Source organism: Cyanistes caeruleus, chromosome Z (genome assembly GCF_971803275.1).
Source record: "Cyanistes caeruleus chromosome Z, bCyaCae1.hap1.1, whole genome shotgun sequence".
Classification (NCBI taxonomy): domain Eukaryota; kingdom Metazoa; phylum Chordata; class Aves; order Passeriformes; family Paridae; genus Cyanistes; species Cyanistes caeruleus.
The window spans coordinates 14828250-14854452 of NC_141732.1; the positions used below are offsets into that span (position 1 = coordinate 14828250).

At 46.6% G+C, this 26203-nt stretch overlaps 1 protein-coding gene across 5 annotated transcripts; it reads left to right on the forward strand.

The window, feature by feature from the left end:
- Positions 1-59: 59 nt before the first annotated feature.
- Positions 60-25717, forward strand: LOC147648141 (uncharacterized). Of its 5 annotated transcripts, none has more exons than XR_015280789.1 (13): positions 60-210; positions 875-1059; positions 4917-4983; positions 6777-6881; positions 7623-7876; positions 15905-16029; positions 16160-16250; positions 17961-18228; positions 18923-19176; positions 20685-20809; positions 21777-21867; positions 23717-24031; positions 25412-25717. XR_015280789.1 is itself a non-coding variant. In XM_086868723.1 (13 exons), exons 2-12 carry the CDS (start codon positions 931-933, stop codon positions 23780-23782), a joined length of 1575 nt encoding a protein of 524 aa, XP_086724849.1. In that variant the 5' UTR covers positions 85-210; positions 875-930; the 3' UTR covers positions 23783-23807; positions 25412-25717. The 5 variants fall into 5 exon arrangements, 1 of the variants encoding a protein (XP_086724849.1); XR_015280790.1 differs by having other exon boundaries at positions 66-210; positions 23596-24031; XM_086868723.1 differs by having other exon boundaries at positions 85-210; positions 23717-23807.
- The last annotated feature ends 486 nt before the right edge of the window (positions 25718-26203 follow it).

Genomic DNA, 26203 nt, shown 5'->3' on the forward strand with positions numbered 1-26203 from the left:
CACTCCTCAGTGACATCCCGCCCAGCCTGGAGCATGGAACTCCCCGTTTCCAAGGACACGTGGCCGTTGTCACCAGCACACAGCAGGCCCGCTCAGACCCTTCCGCGGCTGCAGCGAGAGCGGAGGTGTCAGAGTGCTAGGGAGTGTTGCCCCAAATTGGCTGGTTCTAGCACAAGTTGTTCAAGAGGCCAATCCACGCACTGAGTGGAGGTAATTCTTTACAGTTCTGTTCAGAAAGGGGGGCGCAGTGGTAAATTGACAAAGCCAGCACCACAAGAATCAGAACATTTTAGTATTTATACATTTTATCAGATAAAGGAATTAGTGATCATTGACTGCAAGTTACTTAGTTCTCCTCAAAATGAGTATTCTCTCTACTGTTAGATAATGATCCTGTCACTTCTCATGCTAATTAGTCTGCATGTTCTGTCTCTCTCTTCTTAGTGAGAGGTTTCTTGAGTGGGTGGCCGTGGTCTGCCCTGCTGGAATTCCCTTTTGCCCCGCCAGAGCTGATTCAGCACAGTTGCTGCTTTGGCTTTCTTAGTTTGTTCCTTGTCTTGGGGGTTCTGCCAAATGTCCTTGTGCCCATAAATTCTGTATTCTTTCTGTCCACCATCTGTGGTACATCCTTCTTTCCAAGCCTTGCTAACCTCCCCTAGGTCAGAGGTCACTGAAGCCTGTCAAGCCCTACACCTTAAAAAGGCAACTCAGTCAAGAAGTAATTTTTCTTTCCGACACCTGGCCATCACTTAGAGCTTGTTGGCTACTTTCTGTTCCATGGAAATAATCTCCCTTCTCATTGATGAGCCTTGAAAGCCACAAAGGGCAAACAGCAAAGAACACCTTTTCCTAACAACAATTTTACATTCTCTAGATTTTGCAACGGAAGCAGTGGCTGTGTGGGAGCGGGAGCAGCCAAGGCAGAGCCGGATGGCCGAGCTGCGAGCCTGGGCACGATCCACCGTGTTCCGCAGGGCTCCAATCCACACTGCGTCCCGCAGGGCCCCCAGCACCACTGCAATGCCCCTCAGGGTGACCCAGAGGTCCCAGGACCAGCAGGTGAGGGGTGGCTGTTGGGCTCTGTGGGTTGACACCGTGTGGGCCTTAGCCATGGTTTTGGTGTCAGGTGCTGCTGGCCCTGCGGGTCCTGCCGTGCAGGGCTGGGGCCCCTCTGGTGCTCCAGGGACCCCTTGGAGGCAGCTGCCCCGGTGGAGGCGACTCACAGGGATGACACAGAGGAGGTGCCAGTGGAAGTCAAAGGTTGTCTGATGGAAGTGGCTCTCAGAGATGACACGGAAGAGGCACCGGTGGAAGTTGGACGTTCCCCATGCTGTGACACTCAGGAAATTTGTGCTCTGGGCATGGCTTTTGGTCAAAATGCATGGACTTCTCATTGTTCCGTGTTTTTACCAGCGCCATTGAATAATGTAAGGAATAACTGAAGCCCTTGAACAGTAATTTTTTTAGTATTAGGAGTAGGCATTACTTTATTCCCGGCTCTGTTGCATAGTGAAGAACTTCAGCCATATGCATGCCACTTTCAAAGCTTTTCCACTTACTGATACATTTTTAGCAAACAAAGAAATTGCTATTCTTTGGTTTTATATCATTCTCCTCATTAATTAGTCTTCTATCTTGTATTGGACATTGATGTCTCCTTTCTTATTTTAATTAGTCCATATTTTTCATTCTGTCTACTATCTTTTTCCCAGACAAGTTGTTTTGAGCTTTGAAGCTGAAATGTCTTTATTAGTGTTTGTCTTCTGCTTACTCCAACATGTTCTTGGAGGACTATGAAGTGTACATTCCAGGTGTCCAGCCTTTTACGCCTCAAGTTTTGTTCACTGAAGGTTATGAGGGTTAGTTTAGGAAAAATTTTTTGGTGATGTAAGAATCCAGCTCTGACAACAGACTGCCAAAAGACTCTTAGCTACCTACTCTCTAAAGCAGAAAATTGCAATGCTTAAGACTGATACAGTGCTTATGATTAATATACTGCTTATAATTGAACAATTACTTACAAAGTTAATTAAAATAATTAGTCAGGAAAAAAATGTGGGCTAAACAAGCAATGAAAAGCTGCATAAGTAATCCAAGCTTATGTTTTGGTACCTTACATGATTGGTTTCCATGCTTCTCTAAAATGCACATAAGGATCCTGTCACTCCTCATGCTAATTAGTCTGCATGTTCTGTCTCTCTCTTCTTAGTGAGAGGTTTCTGGAGTGGGTGGCCATGGTCTGCCCTGCTGGAATTCCCTTTTGCCCCACCGGAGCTGATTCAGCACAGTTGCTGCTTTGGCTTTCTTAGTTTGTTCCTTGTCTTGGGGGTTCTGCTAAATATCTTAGAGCATACTCCTTTGTTAAGCTGATGTAAGAGGATGTGAAGTTCAGGTGACTCCCTGTTTCCCTTCATGCCCAGTCCCTGTCCTAAGCTCTGCCAGTACTGATGATTGAAACAGAAATATTAATGGAATTGTGTTGAGGCAGCACTTTGTGCAAATGACAGCAACATGGATGAAGAAGGAACAGCCTCACAAGCAAAATATAGAAGGATTTCTAAAAGACTCCTGAATATTGCTTTCACAGACCTTTGCAAGCGATACTCCTATTTCATGAAAAGTTCAGGCAAATTTCAGGTGAACAGCTTTTTAGCTTCACTGTCAGTCAATTTTGCTTTCAGAATGAAGCAGTTGGATGGCAGTAGATTGTTTTTGTTAAAAAATATTATTATGCCGATAGATATTTTAGTGATTTTTAGGCTTCAATGGAAGGCAGCACTGTGATGGATTGACATTTAAAAAACCAAGAGAAACGCCTAAGGAAGTTAAAACTGCTGGAGGCTGATGGGAGTTTTTCTCCTGGCCAATAACTGGCCATTTCTGAGAATTGACAGTAGTTTTGACCGATGAAAAGTGAGATCAACCTGTGAACACCACCTTAAGACCTAAGCCCGGGAATTTCTTGCTCTCTTTGGTTTCTGGCTTTTGAAGAGGTAACAAGGCTCCGGTTCAGCCTGCCCCCCCAACCCCAGGCCGGACAAGGCTGTGGTGGGCGGGAAGCAGGGCTGGCCGGAGCTCTGCGGGTCCCGGGGAGGATGGAGACTGTGAAGTGTCAAGAGCCCCTTCCCGGAGGGCTCGCTGGGCCTTGTACAGCGGGCCTGCTGGGCCAGGCTGGTCCCTGGCTCGGCTGCAGTTTCTGCTGCTGCTGGGTTTCACCAGAGACTGCCGAGTAGGGAGAGAGAGAGCCACTGACTTGCAGCATGATGAGATAGTGGCCACACTCTCCAGAGCAGCCATGAAAAATCTTCCATCGCAGACAGCTCCAGCCGCTGCTCTGGCAGAGATGCCGGGACCATCCCCAAGGCCTGGGCAAGACTTTAACCCTTTCACTACCCAGATGAGGCTTGCAGATTAATCCTTTTTTTGCCAGAGAGAGGGGAAGAGAGAGAGTGATCAACATGTAAAGACACAACATAAACTTATCAAAGACAGTGAAGAAAAGAATTAAGCTTCAGAGGGGGGAGAGAAATAAGGAGATGCTTTAATAAGCTGAAATACTCTTTTGCTAAAACTATGGAGATGGACAATAGTGTTCTGGAAAAAAACCTCCTTTAATTCATGATAGAGTATTTTGGGGGAGAATGGAGTATTTCAAAGTGTAGATCTGAGCAAATGGTGAAGTACGATTTGTATTTGTGTATCCTATGAGATGCTGGAACAGAGAAAGAGAAGTGATAGCTGTTGAAGATTTGTGGCCCTTAAGAGGCAAAGAGAAAACTTCTGTTTCCAGAGATGATCACAGAGACAGATGAAGAGCACTTTTGCCTTTGAAGAACTCATCCTTAAAATGACACCCCTTGAATCATGACCCAAGAGCACACCTCAGAGTGGTGTGAAATGGGAGGAAAGGAGTGATGGCAGGGTTTCTGGGCAGCTGGCATCAGAGAAATAGAAAGCCATGAGAAAATGGTTTTCTTGTGAAAAACTCCATAATTAGGCAGAAGAGAACTTCTTTTTCTCTACAAAGACTGATGAAAAGACTATAGCAAAGTTGGGACTGTTTTAACCACCAGGTTTTTGGTTTCTTTTTTTGTCTTTATGTTGTCATGTGAACAAGGAGAACAAGGTTGAGTAGTGGAGAACAAAAGGGTTTCTGGAGGCTTTATTCTGGTTTCTTATTCTTGTAGTTTTGTTAATAAACTTTCTTTATTCCTTTTAAGTTTTAAGCCTGTTTTGCTCTTCTTCTAATCCATATCTCACAGCAAGAAATGAGTGAGTTTTCTAGTGATTTTTTTAGCTAATGCTCTAAAACCACCACAAGCACATTCTGTACCAAGTGATGAGTTACCAAATATTGCTACATCTGACTAACCTAGGATAAACTGTTTCCATTTCCCATCATACAAATAATTGCATGGGGCGCTGAGGAAAAGGGAAAGGTTTTGATGACTGTTACCAACCAAAATTCATATTTTGCAGTTGAAGTTGTTCTTGGAGCTGACTCCAGGATGCTCTTCATTAGTACCAAATAAATCCCAGTGTCAGGTTCTGCCCCAACTCTGTGATCTTTTTGTGAACCACTCTTGCCAGGTTTGCTAGCTGAGTGCTGGCCAGTTCAGTTGCACTCAGGCACTTGATTTCAAGGGAAGCCTGTGGCTGTAAATTCCAGCAATTGGGAAAGGATGGCTTACTACTGGAACGCTTGTCTGCATTCGAGACTAAGTGACGGTCGCTCTCTCAGGGCAGTGTTGTAGCTGGCTGCTTTCAGAGGGAGAATTGTGTCAAAGCAGCCCTTTGTAGTGATGTGAGAGCAAACCTTTTCAAATACAGCTCCTGTTTAAAATTAAGGGCCTGGTTAATCAGCAGTAATGGAGTGTAGGCTGAAGTTTTCACAAAAAATTTCTTTTTCCTTTTAGCCAAATGCCAGCGAGGCGTCACACAGTGGAAGTGCACAGGTTGTCAAATTGTATAACCCACTTGGAGGTATGGTTGCTTTTCATATTTTGCTTAATGTCTGCAAGATTTGAAACTTGGTAATTCATTTCTGCAGCATATTTGTGGGACTGGGGTGTGTTCAGAGATCTCAGCTGTAGGTGGTTTGTCCTCAGGTCAGCCTTGCAATCTCTTGTCACTGCATTCAGCCATTTTTCCCCTGAGAAAGCCTGCCAGTTCTCCCTTCTTCCCATACTGCTTTGTCGCTAAAGGACACAGAAATGATTGACACAAACACTTTTCAGTGTTAGAACAGGAAAGAACTAACCTTTATTTTCTGACTCTAGCATTTATAGATTCTCGACAATGACCAGGGATTGGATAATTAAGTTACTACCTTCCCAAGCACACTGGCCATGTGAAACATCCATCAAAAGACGTTTCTTAGAAGGAATGTGATAAACAACTTATGTTTATAGAACTTTCATGGGAAAGTAACTGGAACTATGAAAACATTATCAGAAGGCTTTAGTTTTCAGGGCGACACTGCTTGACTGGTTGGAATTTTGAGCATTGAAGTCAAGGTTTGGACCACTGCACGCACTTAAATTCACTGCCTCGGTGGCTAATGTTTTGGTTTTGGAGTACCTAGGTACTGTGCTAAACCATCCACCTTGACTGGGAATTGAAAGAAAATGACTTTGAGGAAGTTGCATAGAGAATTTCATCAGGCCAATATGCAAAACTTTGCTTGATTTAATTTTTTGTCTTGGTCATTATTAAGTGTCTGTTGCCACAAGACCGTGTTGGGTTCTTTTCAAGGCAAGTGAAAGGAAAGTAATGATGTCGTCTTCCCCATGAGTTTTGTAATTTCCCACAAATCACAACGTGCTTAGGTGGTGTCATTTGTTCTTAACCTGTTGTGAGTGCTGTTTCCCCAGGGAGCCTGGCTCCAGGCAGACACAAGGTGGACATTGCCATTCCAGGCACGCAGTGGTGCTGCCTGCAGCAGTGAGCTGAGCCAGGTGTCCTGAGAAACACGAGCTCTCACCTGGCGTTGGCTGCAGTCACCTGCCTGCAGGGACATCCCTGCCACTGAAAGGGTGGCTCTTGCCCTGCCTTAGCTTAGGGTAGAGCATTTTACGGCAGCATCATCATAGCTTTTTGGAGAGACAAAAATTAAACTTCAGAATTTCTCATTGGCGACATTCTGTTTCACATGAGAATGATGGTTTGTGTGATTCTTGGTGGTGGTTTCCATAGATCCTAAGGGAATATTTAATATTTAGCTACTAATATTAATATTTGGCAGTAGTGAGACAGTTGTGGAACTTGGGGCCGCTTTTGATTTGGGCTGGCACTGAGAAACTCACGTGAGACAGGTCTGGTTGCTGGGTGCCTTTGCAGCATGCTCCATGCAGTATCAGTTAGGGACTGGGATTTGTCACAGAATCAGAGAATATGCTGAGTTGGAAGGGATCCACATGGATATTCAAGTCCAGCTCTGTCCCCAAGTATCCCACCATGTGCCTGTGGACCTTGTCCAAATGCTTCCTGAGCTCTGGTGGACTTGGTGCCATGAACAGTCTTGTGGGGAGCCTGTCCTAGTACCTGAGCACCCTCTGGGTGAAGAACTCTTACCTAATGCTTGGCTATGGTTTCAGGTAATTTTTTTTAGAAGTCATTCAGGGCTATGGTTTTAGGAGGTGTTTTGCTTGAATGCTGTGGGAAGTTTCTGTATCTACATTGGACTGAACTTCTCAAAACATTAGTAGTGCCTTCACTCAACAACAGGCAAGTTTACAGGGCTGTAAATAATTTAACTGTGATGTTTGTGTGGTTAGGTTTGCAGGCAAATATTAGAGAGGCCTGGTCCAAGGAACAGGAAGAGGAGAAAGGCATTAAAAATTGGACCTACATTGAAAGATTGAAGGAACGTGTAAAGAAAGGTCAGTGTCTGTGTGTCTGATGGAAGAGACAAAGCTCCGGGATTTCCAATTACCAATACTCATGAAGTCTCCATCAGCTACCAAGCACGAGTTCCTGGTTTCAAAACAGTGCCTGCTGTGTCATATCCCCTCCCTCAACCTGCTGGCCACACTTTGCCTGCTGCAGCCCAGGACACAGTTGCCTTTCTGGGCTGCCAGCACACACTGCCAGCTCATGCCCAGCGTGTCATCCACCAGCACCCCCAAATCCTCCCCACCTTCATCCCCGAGCCTGCCCTGGTGCCAGGGCATGTCCCAACCCCAAAGATGCGGCACTTTTCACTTGGCCTTGTTGCATGTGATGAGGTCCCAGGGCCACCCCAGTTCCCAAGCTTGTCCTGGTCGCTCTGGATGGCATCCCATGCCTCTGGTGTTGGCAAGCTTGCCGAGGGTGCGCTTAATGCCTCTGTCCATGTCATTCTTGACATAGCTCAGTGCTTGAGCTTACAAACTGGGGAAATCATACAAAAACACTATGCACATAAAGAATTTTTCATAAGAACCTGCCCTTCAGTATCCTTCCTTTACCAGCTTTTAAGGACTGTTTCTTTTTCATGCTTTTATTATCTGGATTCTTGTAATCATCTTGATTCATCTGTACATGCTGAACAAATAGAGGTTCAACAGCCTTGGTACATCCTTTCCTTGCCTTCTCCCATGCCCTCATTTCACAATTCTTTTTCTGTTTTTCTTTTACTCCAGTTAAAATACCAGAGCTCAGGAGAGCCCCACACAGCATTCCAGATTTTGTGCCTGAGAGGAAGAGAACAATGCCCACGAACCCTGCAAAGTTCTTTGGGAGACTTTTCAGTACTGTTTCTCAACGACCCATCAGAGACAGAGTGATTCATTTGCTGGCTTTGAAGAGTTACAAAAAGCCAGAGCTACTTGCCCACTTACAGAGAGAGGGAGTTGTGGGAAAGGACAAAGGATCCCTTGAAAAGATCCTTCAGGAGGTGAGATCATGGAGTTGGTGCTGGGAATGCTGAGTCTTAGCTGTCTTATTTTAGGGTTTCAATTAGAAATTTTACCCAGTCTCTCCCCACCTGCAAGCCCGCGTGAGGAAAGAAAAGACGCCTTCTAAACTTTTGGGGCATTTTGGGTGTTGTTTTGCTAGAATAGCTAGCAATAATAAACTCTGTAATGCTGTTGCTTCTTACGCCTTATTTCATCCTCTCGCTTTTCCTTGCATTGTTGAACTGCTTCATGGAGTAACTTCACCGGGTGAAACTCTCAACTGGGTGAAATAGTTTGTTGTTGCCCTTAAAATACCTTGGGACAAATATCTGAGGAGACCAATTTGGTAACCTCATATGTCCTATGCAGTATTTCATTAGAATGGAGTTGGTGGCCTCTCAATGGTACTTGGCTTCTGCTGAGATCTGTGGGAAATGCCTTCCTGGGAAGGGTGCTCCCAGCAAATCCTACATGATAGAGGTGGTGGCCCAACCTTGAGCGCCAGGGTTTCTTTCCTGTCCTATGGATTGACTCTTCATCTTCTTTGGCACCTATTATTATTATTCAGGAACTTTTCCAGTTCTCCTTTTAGTTCCGCTGGTATTTCTTGATCACAGTCATTCACACAATTCACATTGATTGAAAGAAACTCAAATGGCTCCTTCCTTCCTTCCTTCCTTCCTTCCTTCCTTCCTTCCTTCCTTCCTTCCTTCCTTCCTTCCTTCCTTCCTTCCTTCCTTCCTTCCTTCCTTCCTTCCTTCCTTCCTTCCTTCCTTCCTTCCTTCCTTCCTTCCTTCCTTCCTTCCTTCCTTCCTTCCTTCCTTCCTTCCTTCCTTCCTTCCTTCCTTCCTTCCTTCCTTCCTTCCTTCCTTCCTTCCTTCCTTCCTTCCTTCCTTCCTTCCTTCCTTCCTTCCTTCCTTCCTTCCTTCCTTCCTTCCTTCCGCCACTTCCTTCCTTCCTTCCTTCCGCCACTTCCTTCCTTCCTTCCGCCACTTCCTTCCTTCCGCCACTTCCTTCCTTCCTTCCTTCCTTCCTTCCTTCCTTCCTTCCTTCCTTCCTTCCTTCCTTCCTTCCTTCCTTCCTTCCTTCCTTCCTTCCTTCCTTCCTTCCTTCCTTCCTTCCTTCCTTCCTTCCTTCCTTCCTTCCTTCCTTCCTTCCTTCCTTCCTTCCTTCCTTCCTTCCTTCCTTCCTTCCTTCCGCCACTTCCTTCCTTCCGCCACTTCCTTCCTTCCTTCCGCCACTTCCTTCCTTCCTTCCTTCCTTCCGCCACTTCCTTCCTTCCTTCCTTCCTTCCTTCCGCCACTTCCTTCCTTCCTTCCTTCCTTCCTTCCTTCCTTCCTTCCTTCCTTCCGCCACTTCCTTCCTTCCTTCCTTCCGCCACTTCCTTCCTTCCTTCCTTCCGCCACTTCCTTCCTTCCTTCCTTCCTTCCTTCCGCCACTTCCTTCCTTCCTTCCGCCACTTCCTTCCTTCCTTCCTTCCTTCCTTCCTTCCTTCCTTCCTTCCTTCCTTCCTTCCTTCCTTCCTTCCTTCCTTCCTTCCTTCCTTCCTTCCTTCCTTCCTTCCTTCCTTCCTTCCTTCCTTCCTTCCTTCCTTCCTTCCTTCCTTCCTTCCTTCCTTCCGCCACTTCCTTCCTTCCTTCCTTCCTTCCTTCCTTCCTTCCTTCCTTCCTTCCTTCCTTCCTTCCTTCCTTCCTTCCTTCCTTCCTTCCTTCCTTCCTTCCTTCCTTCCTTCCTTCCTTCCTTCCTTCCTTCCTTCCTTCCTTCCTTCCTTCCTTCCTTCCTTCCTTCCTTCCGCCACTTCCTTCCTTCCTTCCGCCACTTCCTTCCGCCACTTCCTTCCGCCACTTCCTTCCTTCCTTCCTTCCTTCCTTCCTTCCTTCCTTCCTTCCTTCCTTCCTTCCTTCCTTCCTTCCTTCCTTCCGCCACTTCCTTCCTTCCTTCCTTCCGCCACTTCCTTCCTTCCTTCCTTCCGCCACTTCCTTCCTTCCTTCCGCCACTTCCTTCCTTCCGCCACTTCCTTCCTTCCTTCCTTCCTTCCTTCCTTCCTTCCTTCCTTCCTTCCTTCCTTCCTTCCTTCCTTCCTTCCTTCCTTCCTTCCTTCCTTCCTTCCTTCCTTCCTTCCTTCCTTCCTTCCTTCCTTCCTTCCTTCCTTCCTTCCTTCCTTCCTTCCTTCCTTCCTTCCTTCCTTCCTTCCTTCCGCCACTTCCTTCCTTCCTTCCGCCACTTCCTTCCTTCCTTCCGCCACTTCCTTCCTTCCGCCACTTCCTTCCTTCCGCCACTTCCTTCCTTCCTTCCGCCACTTCCTTCCTTCCTTCCTTCCTTCCGCCACTTCCTTCCTTCCTTCCTTCCTTCCTTCCGCCACTTCCTTCCTTCCTTCCTTCCTTCCTTCCTTCCTTCCTTCCTTCCTTCCTTCCTTCCTTCCTTCCTTCCTTCCGCCACTTCCTTCCTTCCTTCCTTCCTTCCGCCACTTCCTTCCTTCCTTCCTTCCGCCACTTCCTTCCTTCCTTCCTTCCTTCCGCCACTTCCTTCCTTCCTTCCGCCACTTCCTTCCTTCCTTCCTTCCTTCCTTCCTTCCTTCCTTCCTTCCTTCCTTCCTTCCTTCCTTCCTTCCTTCCTTCCTTCCTTCCTTCCTTCCTTCCTTCCTTCCTTCCTTCCTTCCTTCCTTCCTTCCTTCCTTCCTTCCTTCCTTCCGCCACTTCCTTCCGCCACTTCCTTCCGCCACTTCCTTCCTTCCTTCCTTCCTTCCTTCCTTCCTTCCTTCCTTCCTTCCTTCCTTCCTTCCTTCCTTCCTTCCTTCCTTCCTTCCTTCCTTCCTTCCTTCCTTCCTTCCTTCCTTCCTTACTTCCTTCCGCCACTTCCTTCCGCCACTTCCTTCCTTCCTTCCGCCACTTCCTTCCTTCCTTCCGCCACTTCCTTCCTTCCTTCCGCCACTTCCTTCCTTCCTTCCTTCCTTCCTTCCTTCCTTCCTTCCTTCCTTCCTTCCTTCCTTCCTTCCTTCCTTCCTTCCTTCCTTCCTTCCTTCCTTCCTTCCTTCCTTCCTTCCTTCCTTCCTTCCTTCCTTCCTTCCTTCCTTCCTTCCTTCCTTCCTTCCTTCCTTCCTTCCTTCCGCCACTTCCTTCCTTCCGCCACTTCCTTCCTTCCTTCCGCCACTTCCTTCCTTCCTTCCTTCCTTCCTTCCTTCCTTCCTTCCTTCCTTCCTTCCTTCCGCCACTTCCTTCCTTCCGCCACTTCCTTCCTTCCTTCCGCCACTTCCTTCCTTCCTTCCGCCACTTCCTTCCTTCCTTCCGCCACTTCCTTCCTTCCGCCACTTCCTTCCTTCCTTCCGCCACTTCCTTCCGCCACTTCCTTCCTTCCGCCATTTCCTTCCTTCCTTCCGCCACTTCCTTCCGCCACTTCCTTCCGCCACTTCCTTCCTTCCGCCACTTCCTTCCTTCCTTCCTTCCTTCCTTCCTTCCTTCCTTCCTTCCTTCCTTCCTTCCTTCCTTCCTTCCTTCCTTCCTTCCTTCCTTCCTTCCTTCCTTCCTTCCTTCCTTCCTTCCTTCCTTCCTTCCTTCCTTCCTTCCTTCCTTCCGCCACTTCCTTCCTTCCGCCACTTCCTTCCTTCCTTCCGCCACTTCCTTCCTTCCTTCCTTCCTTCCGCCACTTCCTTCCTTCCTTCCGCCACTTCCTTCCTTCCTTCCGCCACTTCCTTCCTTCCTTCCGCCACTTCCTTCCTTCCTTCCTTCCTTCCTTCCTTCCTTCCTTCCTTCCTTCCTTCCTTCCTTCCTTCCTTCCTTCCTTCCTTCCTTCCTTCCTTCCTTCCTTCCTTCCTTCCTTCCTTCCTTCCTTCCTTCCTTCCTTCCTTCCTTCCTTCCTTCCTTCCTTCCTTCCGCCACTTCCTTCCTTCCTTCCGCCACTTCCTTCCTTCCTTCCTTCCTTCCTTCCTTCCTTCCTTCCTTCCTTCCTTCCTTCCTTCCTTCCTTCCTTCCTTCCTTCCGCCACTTCCTTCCTTCCTTCCGCCACTTCCTTCCTTCCTTCCTTCCGCCACTTCCTTCCTTCCTTCCTTCCTTCCTTCCTTCCTTCCTTCCTTCCTTCCTTCCTTCCTTCCTTCCTTCCTTCCTTCCTTCCTTCCTTCCTTCCTTCCTTCCTTCCTTCCTTCCTTCCTTCCTTCCTTCCTTCCGCCACTTCCTTCCGCCACTTCCTTCCTTCCGCCACTTCCTTCCTTCCTTCCTTCCGCCACTTCCTTCCTTCCTTCCTTCCGCCACTTCCTTCCTTCCTTCCGCCACTTCCTTCCTTCCTTCCGCCACTTCCTTCCTTCCGCCACTTCCTTCCTTCCTTCCTTCCGCCTTCCTTCCGCCACTTCCTTCCTTCCTTCCGCCACTTCCTTCCTTCCGCCACTTCCTTCCTTCCTTCCTTCCGCCACTTCCTTCCTTCCTTCCTTCCGCCACTTCCTTCCTTCCTTCCTTCCGCCACTTCCTTCCTTCCTTCCTTCCTTCCTTCCGCCACTTCCTTCCTTCCTTCCTTCCTTCCTTCCTTCCTTCCTTCCTTCCTTCCTTCCTTCCTTCCTTCCTTCCTTCCTTCCTTCCTTCCTTCCTTCCTTCCTTCCTTCCTTCCTTCCTTCCTTCCTTCCTTCCTTCCTTCCTTCCTTCCTTCCTTCCTTCCTTCCTTCCGCCACTTCCTTCCTTCCGCCACTTCCTTCCTTCCGCCACTTCCTTCCTTCCGCCACTTCCTTCCTTCCGCCACTTCCTTCCTTCCTTCCGCCACTTCCTTCCTTCCTTCCGCCACTTCCTTCCTTCCGCCACTTCCTTCCTTCCGCCACTTCCTTCCGCCACTTCCTTCCGCCACTTCCTTCCGCCACTTCCTTCCTTCCTTCCTTCCTTCCTTCCTTCCTTCCTTCCTTCCTTCCTTCCTTCCTTCCTTCCTTCCTTCCTTCCTTCCTTCCTTCCTTCCTTCCTTCCTTCCTTCCTTCCACCACTTCCTTCCGCCACTTCCTTCCGCCACTTCCTTCCTTCCTTCCTTCCTTCCTTCCTTCCTTCCTTCCTTCCTTCCTTCCTTCCTTCCTTCCTTCCTTCCTTCCTTCCTTCCTTCCTTCCTTCCTTCCTTCCTTCCTTCCTTCCTTCCTTCCTTCCTTCCTTCCGCCACTTCCTTCCGCCACTTCCTTCCGCCACTTCCTTCCGCCACTTCCTTCCTTCCGCCACTTCCTTCCTTCCGCCACTTCCTTCCTTCCGCCACTTCCTTCCTTCCGCCACTTCCTTCCTTCCTTCCTTCCTTCCTTCCTTCCTTCCTTCCTTCCTTCCTTCCTTCCTTCCTTCCTTCCTTCCTTCCTTCCTTCCTTCCTTCCTTCCTTCCTTCCTTCCTTCCTTCCTTCCTTCCTTCCTTCCTTCCTTCCTTCCTTCCTTCCTTCCTTCCTTCCTTCCTTCCTTCCGCCACTTCCTTCCTTCCGCCACTTCCTTCCTTCCTTCCTTCCGCCACTTCCTTCCTTCCTTCCGCCACTTCCTTCCGCCACTTCCTTCCGCCACTTCCTTCCGCCACTTCCTTCCGCCACTTCCTTCCGCCACTTCCTTCCGCCACTTCCTTCCTTCCGCCACTTCCTTCCGCCACTTCCTTCCTTCCGCCACTTCCTTCCGCCACTTCCTTCCTTCCGCCACTTCCTTCCGCCACTTCCTTCCTTCCGCCACTTCCTTCCGCCACTTCCTTCCTTCCGCCACTTCCTTCCGCCACTTCCTTCCTTCCGCCACTTCCTTCCGCCACTTCCTTCCTTCCGCCACTTCCTTCCTTCCTTCCTTCCGCCACTTCCTTCCTTCCTTCCTTCCGCCACTTCCTTCCTTCCTTCCTTCCGCCACTTCCTTCCTTCCTTCCTTCCTTCCTTCCTTCCTTCCTTCCTTCCTTCCTTCCTTCCTTCCTTCCTTCCTTCCTTCCTTCCTTCCTTCCTTCCTTCCTTCCTTCCGCCACTTCCTTCCTTCCGCCACTTCCTTCCGCCACTTCCTTCCTTCCGCCACTTCCTTCCGCCACTTCCTTCCTTCCTTCCGCCACTTCCTTCCGCCACTTCCTTCCGCCACTTCCTTCCGCCACTTCCTTCCTTCCTTCCTTCCTTCCTTCCTTCCTTCCTTCCTTCCTTCCTTCCTTCCTTCCTTCCTTCCTTCCTTCCTTCCTTCCTTCCTTCCTTCCTTCCTTCCTTCCTTCCTTCCTTCCTTCCTTCCTTCCTTCCTTCCTTCCTTCCTTCCTTCCGCCACTTCCTTCCTTCCTTCCTTCCTTCCTTCCTTCCTTCCTTCCTTCCTTCCTTCCTTCCTTCCTTCCTTCCTTCCTTCCTTCCTTCCTTCCTTCCTTCCTTCCTTCCTTCCTTCCTTCCTTCCTTCCTTCCTTCCTTCCTTCCTTCCTTCCTTCCTTCCTTCCTTCCGCCACTTCCTTCCGCCACTTCCTTCCGCCACTTCCTTCCGCCACTTCCTTCCGCCACTTCCTTCCGCCACTTCCTTCCGCCACTTCCTTCCGCCACTTCCTTCCTTCCTTCCTTCCTTCCTTCCTTCCTTCCTTCCTTCCTTCCTTCCTTCCTTCCTTCCTTCCTTCCTTCCTTCCTTCCTTCCTTCCTTCCTTCCTTCCTTCCTTCCTTCCTTCCTTCCTTCCTTCCTTCCTTCCTTCCTTCCTTCCTTCCTTCCTTCCTTCCTTCCTTCCTTCCTTCCTTCCTTCCTTCCTTCCTTCCTTCCTTCCTTCCTTCCTTTTTAAATATTCCCCTTCCATAGGGGAACATAGGCTCCTGCTGAATTAGGCAAGCATTAATATATAAAGTAGGAATGTTTTGTCTTTGGGTGTGAAAAAAGTCTTTTGGAACCTAGTCAAGAGAGGAAAATTCAACATGGATACGGTTTCAGTTGTTGCCACAGTGACTGTTAAGAACTCATTCCTTGAACCTGTGAAATTTGTTGTGTTTACCCAGGGCACTGGCAGGGTTTTTTCACCCTGAAGACATTCACAGTTTCATGAAAGCCATGTTCTGCCATCCTTATGGATGTAGCCCATTTCTTCTTCAAGTTGATGATAAGGTTTCAAAGCTCAGCTCCTAAGGGGGTAAAAGGTGAAAGCATTTTCTCCTTTCTCTTTATTCTTGTCAATGTTTAAGGAGATTTTGAAGTTGTTGGTTTGCATTCTGAAGGGCCGTGTGAACAGCACTACATCCTGAAAACTATTATTCACCTTTTTCTTAACTTCACAGGGAGGTGGTGTTGATTTTCTTTGCTCTACATGAAAAGCCAGTAGCTTGAACTTGCTGGGATCTTATATGCACAGCCTTCCTTCTCTTCCAAAATGTCCTGAATTGTGTTTTTAAGTGAATTCCTGATTGTAGGTATCTTTGTTACTTTTAAGGTGTTGAAGTGTAGCTCTAGGTAGGTTATTGCCTACAAATCTTCCATGGGAAGCTGTAGTTTCCTCTGAGCAGGCTTGAGAACCTTGAGAAAGATAGGCACTTCTGTCTGTGGAGACAAATGCCAACATTCTTCCCATGTACCGTGCACCATGAAGTGGTGCTTCATGGGATGATGAAAACATGCCTCGTTACAGGCCCAGCCTGTGCTCTGCCATGGCAATGCAGCTGGGTGAAACAAGATGGCAGCAGGTGTCCTTCTGAGGGTGGCAAAATATGGATTTGCCCATGGAGATGGTGTTCTTCAGGTCTTGCTCCAAAAAAAAGGAAACAGGCAAAACCTGGCCTCTCCATGTATTTTAAATGGTGAAGACTGAACACCTTGACTATCAGAGCTGTCAACTTGGATACCTGGTGCAGGGCGAGTTTTTCAGAGTGTACATGTCCTCTGTGCTTGCAGCAGTTTGGTATTTACCAAAATTGATATTACATGCAAATTCCTAAAGGCCAAATGGACCACGCTTGTTTAATATTGTTGCCCCTTACATGACAGCTGCTTTGTTCTTCACATTGAAAAAAGGTCCTGGAAAATTGGTGCGTGATTTTCTTTCCAGCTTTGCAGTAGCATTTTTACATCTGTGGTCTGCATTTAGGTGTAATGAACATTTATGTTTTAAATGTCTGCCCGCAGGTAGCCAACCTGGACGCAAATGAGAATGCTTTCTGTCTGAAGGAACGTTTCTTGAAAGACATTCAAGAAGATTGGCCTGGCTACAGTGAAAGAGATAGACAGATGTTGGAGGTCACACTTGTTCAGTAAGTTCAGTCAGGACAACGACCATTTCAGAAAACCTTCTAGGAAATGAAGGTCTCTTTTCCCTGTGAGGAAAGTACTATGATTTTTGATATCTTTGCCTTGTAACCTGATGTTGGACCATCCTTACAGAAAAACAGCGCCATCTCAGAATGCTGCCAGCACCAGCCAGTCATCATCTCTGGGACCTTCTGAAAGGGATACTCCACTGAGAGCTGCTCAGGTATTTTGTGAATTTTTTAAACAATCTCTACCATGTATTATGTTTTATCCCACTTGCTCTTGGTGTCAAAACTGTGATATGGAGCAGCAGTGTTGTCTTCATACCATAAAAACCTGAAGCGTGTACTTCTCATGGGATTGCTGTCTACTTTCCAAGATGAAAGCTGAAATGTTAAAGCCTGCAGCAAGCTTGCACACATGTCTTGTTTCTGATGGGACATAGGAAGTTAGAAGGCATAGAAGCTAAGGACGGTATGTGTACATACATGTCTTTGGTACCTGGCTGTGTCTGGGCAGGGTTCTTGAAAATCTGGCAGCTCTAGTTCCTAAAACATGCACTGCTGCCGTTCGGTTTCTGTGACCTCAGGACCGGGCCAGCCGGGAGTAGTGTGGTAAGTAGAAGAACGGGTCAACTGGGTTGCCTGAAAACAAAAGAATTTTAATGGCTAAAATAACAACGGTTGAAGGCACATGTGGTATGGGGTCTACTCAAAAGGAACTCCAAAATGGGGGAAACATAACTATATATATAATACAAGAATCAACAGGAACTCCGAACATAACCTTTTATCTAAAACAATAATGACCAATCAGAAACAAGAATTAGAAACATTGCTTAATATGGAACTACAACATCAATATCATAACTCCCACGATCCATTTCTCCTCACCTTGACTAGCAGGCCTTAAGTCTACGGTTACCTGGTGTTGGCCGAGTGCCGCAATGCACGGACATCCCAGTGCTACTGCTTGAATAGAAATCTTAGGGAAGTCTAGAGTAAGGACAAATTACAGTAGTGATGCATTTGTAGGTATCCTGTTTTTCTGCCCTAGGCAGCATTTAGGCCCCCATTTTGATTCAGGCTATCCCATGTGTGAGGAGGGAACTCTGAATCATCAGAGAATACCTCTGACTGTTCAGGCTTAAGATCAAGAGATGGCCTGTTTTCTTACCAATACAAGAGGGCAAGGCAAATCTTTTGAAAGAAGCTCAGAAAACACTACATAAAAGGTGTACTTTATATACCTTAAAGAATTCTCTTTAAATACCGGAGGGAGGACACAGCTCTGCTTTTCCCTAGCTCTGTTCCAGCCAGAGCAGGAAATGCTGCGGGCACCAGCATCCTTTTCTGAGCCATCCCTGTGCCCACAGGATTTCTGTCAGCAGGCTGGCACAGAGCCATGTCTGGCACTCCTGCTCAGAGCTGCTGATGTACCTGGATGGGAGCAGTGTGAGCTCGGTGGAGAAGAGGCTGTGATGGAGGGCTTCCTCTGGAGAACAGCAGGAATGACACCTGCAGCCAGACTGGGGCTACTCTCTGTAGTTAACATTTCTGCATTGGACACGCTGTGGTCAGCAGCGCACTGGCGACTTCTTGGGGCTGCTTTAGTGAATGGTGTGGGTGTGTGACAGCAAGAGCTGAGTGTTTTCCTGGTGTGTCTAAGCAGAAACAGGGAGCTAAAACTAACCCGAGCTCCCCATTTTGGGGAAGCCTTTGATAGAGGTGCTGAAGGGAGTGTCTTTCTCCCAAAGCCTTTTGTCTGCAGACCGGGAGAGGGACTTGCGGATTAGTAAGGTGAGAAAGTAGGAATCAAATAGAGAACTTGTACAGGCCATTTTAGGTAAGAAAGGTGTGTTTTCAACAATTGCCAGCTTGGAAATGGTGCTTTTTCAGAATGGGAGCAGAACTAATTGTGATCATCTCTGCAGAAACGGCCTCTGGCTTCTGACTTTATCAGTCCCGTGATGAGCAAGAAGCAGAGGCTTGACCAGCAGCCCAGTGATGTCCAGCCAGCAGCTGGTGGCCACTCTCCTTCTTCCTTGGACCTGCCTTCCACATCCTGTTCCACTTTCAACATGTCTCCAAGTGTCAGCTCCATTTTCACCTCCACCCCTCAGGAGCAAAAAGATAAAATTCAGACTCCTTCTGGAATCCCAGTGCCTGCCAGGGTGCAGGGGAAGACTCCCAAGTTCAGAGGTGAGAAAACAGAATTAGATAAGGTGAAAAAATCCCATCCTTCATATTTCAATAAAATGGTTGCCATTAGCGAAGCCAAAGAGACGAGCAGAGGGCAGGACCCAGGCAGAAAAGGAGTCCCCCAGTCCAAGTATTAAACCAAAGGGTATTAAACCAGTTGATAACTTTGAGATATGTTTCCGTTTCATTTTTTTACTGGATATCTGTATGCTTTTACCCTCATCCCCAAGCCTGTCTTGGTGTCAGGGCATGTCCCAACCCCAAAGATGCAGCACTTTGCACTTGGCCTTGTTGCATGTGATGAGGTCCCAGGGCCCCAGTTCCCGAGCTTCCAGAATCCTTCTGGATGGCATCCCATGCCTCTGGTGTTGGCAAGCTTGCCGAGGGTGCGCTTAATGCCTCTGTCCATGTCATTCTTGACATAGCTCAGTGCTTGAGCTTACAAACTGGGGAAATCATATAAAAGTACCATGCATACAAGGAATGTATATAAAAACCTCCTCTCCAGTATCAGTCCTGTACCAGCTTTTAAGGACCGTTTCTTTCTAATGCTTTACCATCTGGATTCTTAGAGATCTGTACATGCCAGACAAATAGAGGTTCAACAGTCTTGGTACATCCTTTTGAATCAACTTCCTTGCCTTCTCCAACCCTCCAATTTGAACTATTTGTTTCTGGTTTTCCATCCCTTTAGGAGAAAAAGCAGAGGTCAGAGGAGCCCAGCAAAACACTTCAGGTCCTGTGCCTGAGAAGAGGAGGATGATGCCTGTGAGACTTGCAGACATTGACTGGAGTGGTTGCGCTGCTGTTTACGGCCGACCCTACAGGGACAGGGTGATCCATTTACTTGCTCTGAGGACTTATAAGGAGCCAGAGTTACTTGCTCGCCTGCAGAGGGATGGAGTCAGGCAAAAGGACAAGGATTCCCTTGGAAAGATCCTTCAGCAGGTGAGATCATGGAGCTTGTGCCAGCAGTTCTTCCATCATGCTGCTCTGCTGTTCATCATTTTCCTAACCTCTTCACTCGTTTAAATTAGAGACTTTTCCAATACTCCTTTCAATTAAGTTCCACTGGTATTTATTTTATCACAGCCATTCGTAAGATGCACACCCATTGAAAGATGCAATAGCTCCTTCCTTCCTTTTTAAATATTCCCCATCCACATAGCTGGTTGCTTAATTATGCAAGCATTAATATATCAAGAAGGAACAGTTCCTCTTTAGCTATGAAAAAAGTGTTTTGGAACCTAGTCAAGGGAGTCGGATTCAACACGGATACAGTTTCAGTTGATCCCACACTGACTTTGAAGAACTCCTTCCACGAACCTGTGAATATTGTTGCTGTGTTTTCCCAGGGCAGTGGCAGGGTTTTATCACCCTGAAGACACAAATTCACAGTTTCATGAGAGCCATGTTCTGCCATCCCATCTGAAGTAGTCCATTTCGATTTCAAGTTGATTACAAAATTTAGAAGATCAGCTCCTTAGAAGGGCAAGGATGAAAACATATTCTCGTTTCCATTGCAATGTTTAATGATTTCCTTGCAGGCAATTTCCTGTAGGAGGTGTGAACTGCCTCAAGGTACTGTGTGAGCAGCACTACACCCTGAAATGCCTAGCTCAGGCTTTTCTGGACATCAGAGCAAGTGGGGGTTTATTCTGTGTAAATGTAAAATGAGCAGCCGGAGCTTGCTGAGATCTGATACCCACACACTTGCTTTGCTTCCAACACAACCTTAGTTCTGCTTCTAAAAAGTGAATTCTCAATTCTGGGTATCTTTGTTACTTTTACTTTTTTTTTTAAAGCTGTGGAAAAACAGCCATCAACAGAGACCCAAATTATCAACGTTTATCACGTTTTCAAGGAGAAAAGTCTAAGTTGTGACAGATGGTGGTGCTGTGTGGATGAGCTATTCAGGTCAAATTGGTAGAGACTTTCCCCATGGGCTTTTCTATGCAACTCTGAACCAGTGTCAGGTGATGAAATCTAAGCCAGCACTTTTGGTATCAGTGGTCTAGAGGTTTTACTACCTCATTTTACCTTTTTAAGTAGACTTTGCTTTGAGGAAGATATGAACCTCATTTATTTTCAAAGGAATACAGCGAGGCATGTGCACGGCCTCCTCATGGCAGGATTTTGCTGGAACAAATCCTGGCTCTGACTCATGAAGAGGGACTGTGGACCTGACCACCTCTCCTTACACACTGTAGCACTAAGTGTTGATTTCAAAGGAACACTTGGTTGATATGAATACAGTTACTTGGTTGTTTCTGTTTGGTGCAATTTTAATATGGCTTAACACTCTCATGATAGAGGGATAATTGATCTCTGTACCAAAGGACGTTGTTTAGTTCAAGTTGGGTGCTGACAAACAGCTGTTCAGGACCAATTGTATTTCTGTAGTCTGCATATAGCAACCATAATGAGCCTGTGTTTTTTAAAATGTCTGCCTGTAGGTAGCCAACCTGAATCCAAAGGATAATTCCTTCAGTCTGAAGGAACATCTATTTCAGACCCTTCAGATCGATTGGCCTGGCTACAGTAAAATCGATAGAAAGAATTTGAAGTTAATTCTTTCTAGGTAAGTTCAGTCTTTAGGGGAAGGAGAAGAGCCTTTTCAGAAAAAGCCCAGGGCAATTAAGCCTAGATTCTTAGAATATGCTGAGGTAGCAGGGGCCCATTAGGGACATGGAATCCAAATCCTGGCCCTGCACAGGACACCACAAGAATCACACCATATGCCCAAAGAGTGTTGTCCAAAAGTTTCTTGAGTTCTTGGTGCAGGGACCACTGGCCTGGGGAGCCTGTTCCAGTGCTCAAGCACCCTCTGGGGCAAGAACATTTTCCTGATATCCAGCCTAAAGCTCCCTCAACTCATCCTCATGCTGTTTCCTTGAGTTCTGACACTGAACATCTGTTTTATCTGTAAGGAAAGTGTGGGAATTCCAAGGAAAGTGTGGGAATTCCAAGCACAGAAAGTTCTCAAAATCTTGGAAATGCAAGCTCAGACATAGACATTAGCACAGGGTTTGATTTAAGACCTTGGAGAATGCTTCCAGATTCAAGACCATAAGTAAGAATGTGGGCTGGTAGTTTAGACAGAAAAGACATTAAGCTAGGTAGTAGAAAGTTTTATGGTTTTAAAGTTAAGATACAGGAGTAGTTCTAAAGGTAATAAGTTTAAGACATAACAAGTAGTTTTGTGTGTCATTACATGATTGGTTAAGAAAGTCCACACTGCAGCAAAGACTTACAAAACAAAATAATGAATTATTGGTGTAGAAGTAGAAACATTCTTTTGTGGCAGAAGTTTATTGGCTAATTAACCTTTAAAAAACCTTGTAACTTGTGGTCTTGTGACTGTTGACCAAGAACATCAGGTGAATATGATGAAGACACTCTCACAGCTTCATGAGACTGTAGAAGAATAATAAATCATGTTTTAAGACATCTCCCTGTGGTCGCATCCCTCTCAAAATCCCGACAGAAAGAACTGTGACAATTGATATTTAGTCCTTGCAACCTGAAATGTTGGCCGCCCCATACAGAAAAACAGCTCCATCCCAGAATGCCGCCAGCACCATCCACACAACATCTCCTGGACCTTCTGAGACAGGCGCTCCAACAAGACGTGCTCAGGTATTTAGTGCATTTTTAACATTCTGTACTGTGTGTTATATTTTAGCACACTTGCTGGTGGTGTAAAACCTGTGATGTGAATGTGCAGGAGCAAGCCTGAGCATGTTTTGCCTCAGACATTCCAACAGCTGTGACTGGAAGGCTGTGATCAGGAGGAGAGGCTCCTGCAGGGATGGAGCAGCACTGTCTTTGTCATCGAAGCTGTGGGAAAAAACAAACCCCTCATCAACATTTTTAGCATTAGAGAATCAAGTCATTGCTTTATTCTGGCCAGGATGTGCAAGAGAAATAATTTCATCCTCATATAGCCTGGGTGTGCAGAGAAAATAATTCCATGGCACATGACCCTTTACTAGAATTTTCAGATATTTATTCAGTCAAAATCCACTGAAATTCAGGGTTCAGTGTTCATTGGTTCCAAGTTAGGGAGTTCTTAGTGTTTGTTTTCTTATTGGTTACGGGTTTCTTAGCTAGTTTGGTCCTCACTCTTATTTCTTATCAGTCTTTTCCAGACTGGGTGTCTCCGATCATATCAGTGCTGATGTTTAGAGTTGATGGTTGTTAATGGTCATTGATGGTCATTATCTTTTGTGTATCTTAGGTGCTAGTCCCAGTCGGTTGAGATGTTCATGTCATCACACCTTGAACGATGAAATAATCCTTTGAAAAGAACCTTAAGATCCCATTACCCTGGAGCAAAGGCTAACAAGACTGACTAAAGATACAAAAACTTTTAAATTTTGTATCATCTTCCAACATCCTGAGCCAACTTTCTGCTCTGCAGATGGAGTCGAGCTCAGTCCCCACCCTCAACTCACTCCCTGGAGAAGGGCTCATAGGGCTGGCTCTGCATGAGTGTCAAAACTGTCAAAAAACAAACTACCACACAGAAGAGGCTGTGCCTGGGTGGGGCAGATGGGGCCTTCTCACTCTCTTTTCCCTCTCTCTTTCTTTCATCTCATTGTTTACTCCAACACTGCCCTCTACACACGGCAGGAACAAAGCAGGATGTACAGATATGTAATACTCTCTGTTCTGTCTCTCTCTTCTCTGCCTTAATTTCTCTCCCCCTGCATTCTGCCTGGGAAAAGCACAGCTGTCCTGTTCCACTCCATCCTTGGCCCTGAGGTTTGCAGTGGGAGTGGGGAGCTTGTGGCCGTGTGCTGTGTCTTGTGAGCCAGCACCTTTGAGAAGGGAGGAGCTGAGAGATGATTGAAGGGCACTGAGGAAAACTAAGGACTCTTTAGTCACCACTTGTGAAACCTTCTTGTTCAAATTTAAGGGCTTGTTAGCCAACAAGCTAACAAGCAAGTTGGAGTGAAGGCAGTTGCACCAGAAGCACAAGAATTTCTTGACAAGTGACCGATGTCTTTGTTCATCCTGATGAGAATTCACAACCATCACACCCTGTATTCCTGCGATGTTGTAGTGAAGCAGTAATCTTGTCTTTAACACATAAAAGCATGAAACAGCCAGGTGCCTCTTCAGTAAACCATGTGGGTGTGTGACAGCAAAAGCCGAGTCTTTTGCTGGTGTGTACAAGCAGAAATTAGGAGCTAGACAAAACCTCCCCATTTTTGGGAGGCTTTGATGGAGGTGCTGAAGGGAGCGTATACCTTGCCAAGCCTTTTAGCAGTAGACTTGGAGAGGGACTTGGTAAGTCCTAAGATGAGAAACTAGGAATGCAATAGAGCAGGCATTTACCTGCACGTCTTCGGTATTTGACAGCTCTTTTTAGTTAAGAAAGGTGTGTTTTCAACCACTACCAGTTCACAAATGCTGCTTTTTTAGAATTGGAGCAAAACCTGATCCTGATCATAGATCAATGAATTCTTTTGTATTGCTGCAGAAACAGCCTCGGCCTTCTGGCTTCACCAGTCCTGTGACGAGCAAGAAGCAGAGGATTGACCAGTAGCCCAGTTACATCCAGCCAGGAGCTGGTGGGCACTTTTCTTCCTGGCTGCTGGCTTTGACGCCCCACTCCACCTCCTAGCTGTCTCCAAATGTTGGCTCCATTTCCCCCTGCATTCGTAAGATTTAAGACAGAGACAAATATTGGGGTTCCAGAATCCCAACACTTGTGCACAGAAGACTACCAAGTCCAAAAAGACGTGAAGAGAACTGGGGAGACTGAAGCAGTAGTGTCCTTTGCATTTCAATAAAGGTATTAATGTGCCGCTTTTCCCAGCTTAACTGTGGATAACCGTGGTGTAAAGATTTTATTATTAAGAGAAGTCCCTGCCTGAATGAAGGTTCAAGAAAGACCATATTCCAGAGTCAATAGTACAGACATTATTTAACAGTAAATGTGAGCTAGGGAGCTAGAAAGAAAGAGGAGAGGGGTGGGACAGGGTGAGGAGGAAATGCTGAGATGAGCACCAAGACACGTTAGGCCTGGAAAGGCCCTTCCTTCCTGCAGTGCAGTTGCCCAGGGTCAGCTGCAGCAGTGGTGCTGCATCCCCTCATGGTATTTGCAGTGCAGGAGGGGAGGGGGAAGTGTGTGTGTGTGTCTGTGTGTGTGTGTGTGTGTGTGTGTGTGGTATGAAGCACTGGAAATAATTGCTCTCATCTTCTCTCAGCGCTGTGATGTTGGCAAGGGCAGTCAGGCCTCCTGCAGCCTCGGGCTCTGGGGCAGCGGCTGCGGCCTTCGGAGCAGGCACGGCAGGGCCCTGGCTCATACTGGATACAGCCAGGGATGCTCCGTGGGAAGGTTGAGGGCAAATTGGGCCCTGCAGGGGAGCAGTTGAGGGAGGCCTGTGGTGGGGCTCTTGCTAGGGGATGTCAGGGATGTCACTGGGCAAAAGCCAGTAATCCAGACTATTGTTTCTCTGGTACCTCCCAAAATGTTGAAAGGCATCTGCAGTTTTCTTTTCAAAACCATGCAACACACCGGTCAAGTGCATCTGGCCTGGGATGCATCATTGGCACAAGTGATTGTCTCTCTTGGCACTGAAATTCAAGTTGTTAAAAATTTACTGCTTGTAAATACTAATCTCAGGGTGCTTTGAAGGATTTGTTCCCATGTGGAAGGAGATTTTGTCATCCAAAAAAGAACCAGGCCTAGAAGAGCAGAAGCACTGATGTGGCAGTGTTGAGAAGTGTTATCTATTATTCTCGTTGCCACTTCGTCTTGGATTTGTGTCATGAGCTTGATAAACTGCACTCACGTTGATTTGAGGGAGAAGGGAATGAAGAAGGTTTTACTCCCATCAGTGGCTTCAAACATTAATGATTTTTCCCCTCCTTAGGGGCTGATGTGGCTTGGGCTTTTTGTTGTTACGGTTTCACACATGTCTGGAGTTTGTTTTTAGGTCTGTATTACAAATGCTACAATTGTAGAAGAACGGTGGTGGCTCACAGAGAAAGAAATCTCTGGAGTCCAACTGAGTGTATTTTTACTGTTTGTCATGAGTAAAATCAGACCTGCCAGGCTTGAAAACTTCTGAGTCTGCCTCAAGGCTATTTTAAAACAAAGGACATGAAATTCTAAACTCTGCAGAAATGTTTACAAGTCCCTAATTTTCTTTGGATTTCTCCTTCATAGGGTAGCCCCAGATACTCTGAGATGAAGACCGGGTGCCAGTATCTCCACAAGAAGCTGTCCCACATTCAGCGATGAGGATCTGAATTTTGCAAGCAGCAAGTGGAGTCCTGGCAGCAGTTGTCTGCTTCAGCACGGGAATCTATGAACTCCGGCTTTTTTATTTCAAAAAGAAGATTAGTTGTTTTAGGATTCTTCAAGTTAGCACTGAGGAGATGATTAGTTATGATTAGAACCTAAGCTTAGTTTGTCTAAGATTATAGAATTTAGCACTGAACTTCAACAATAAAGAAGCTGTGTTATTGTTAACTCCTCTTATTGTCGCTTCTATCATATTTGGAGTGGCTTTCTTCTGGTCAATTATTTCCTTCAAGACTTGGCTTTGGCCACTGAAATAATTTGATCCGTAGAGGGTGGAAGCCCAGTACCTCTACTATGAAGCTGTCCACATTTTAAGAAGCAATGTAAAAACGGAAACCCTTAGTGATGAGAATAAGCTTGTTTTCTGACCCATCTTGTTAATTTAAGCTCTTTGCCTTAAGTGGTGGAAGGCGTAGAAGTTTGGACAACCCCATCCCCCAATCACCTTGTTTTGGGGGCTTACAGAGGAATGCATATGGGCTGCTGTAAGCTGTCGGCTGAAGCAGCTCCCAGGACGGCTTGAAGATCATGGCTTCACTTTATCAATGAGACAAGGAATACGCAGATCTTTTGCAAATGTTTTGTAAAACACATAGAGGAGTGTTGGAAGCAAGGTACTTCAACAGGTTTTAAAGAGAAATTGGGTTAAAATGT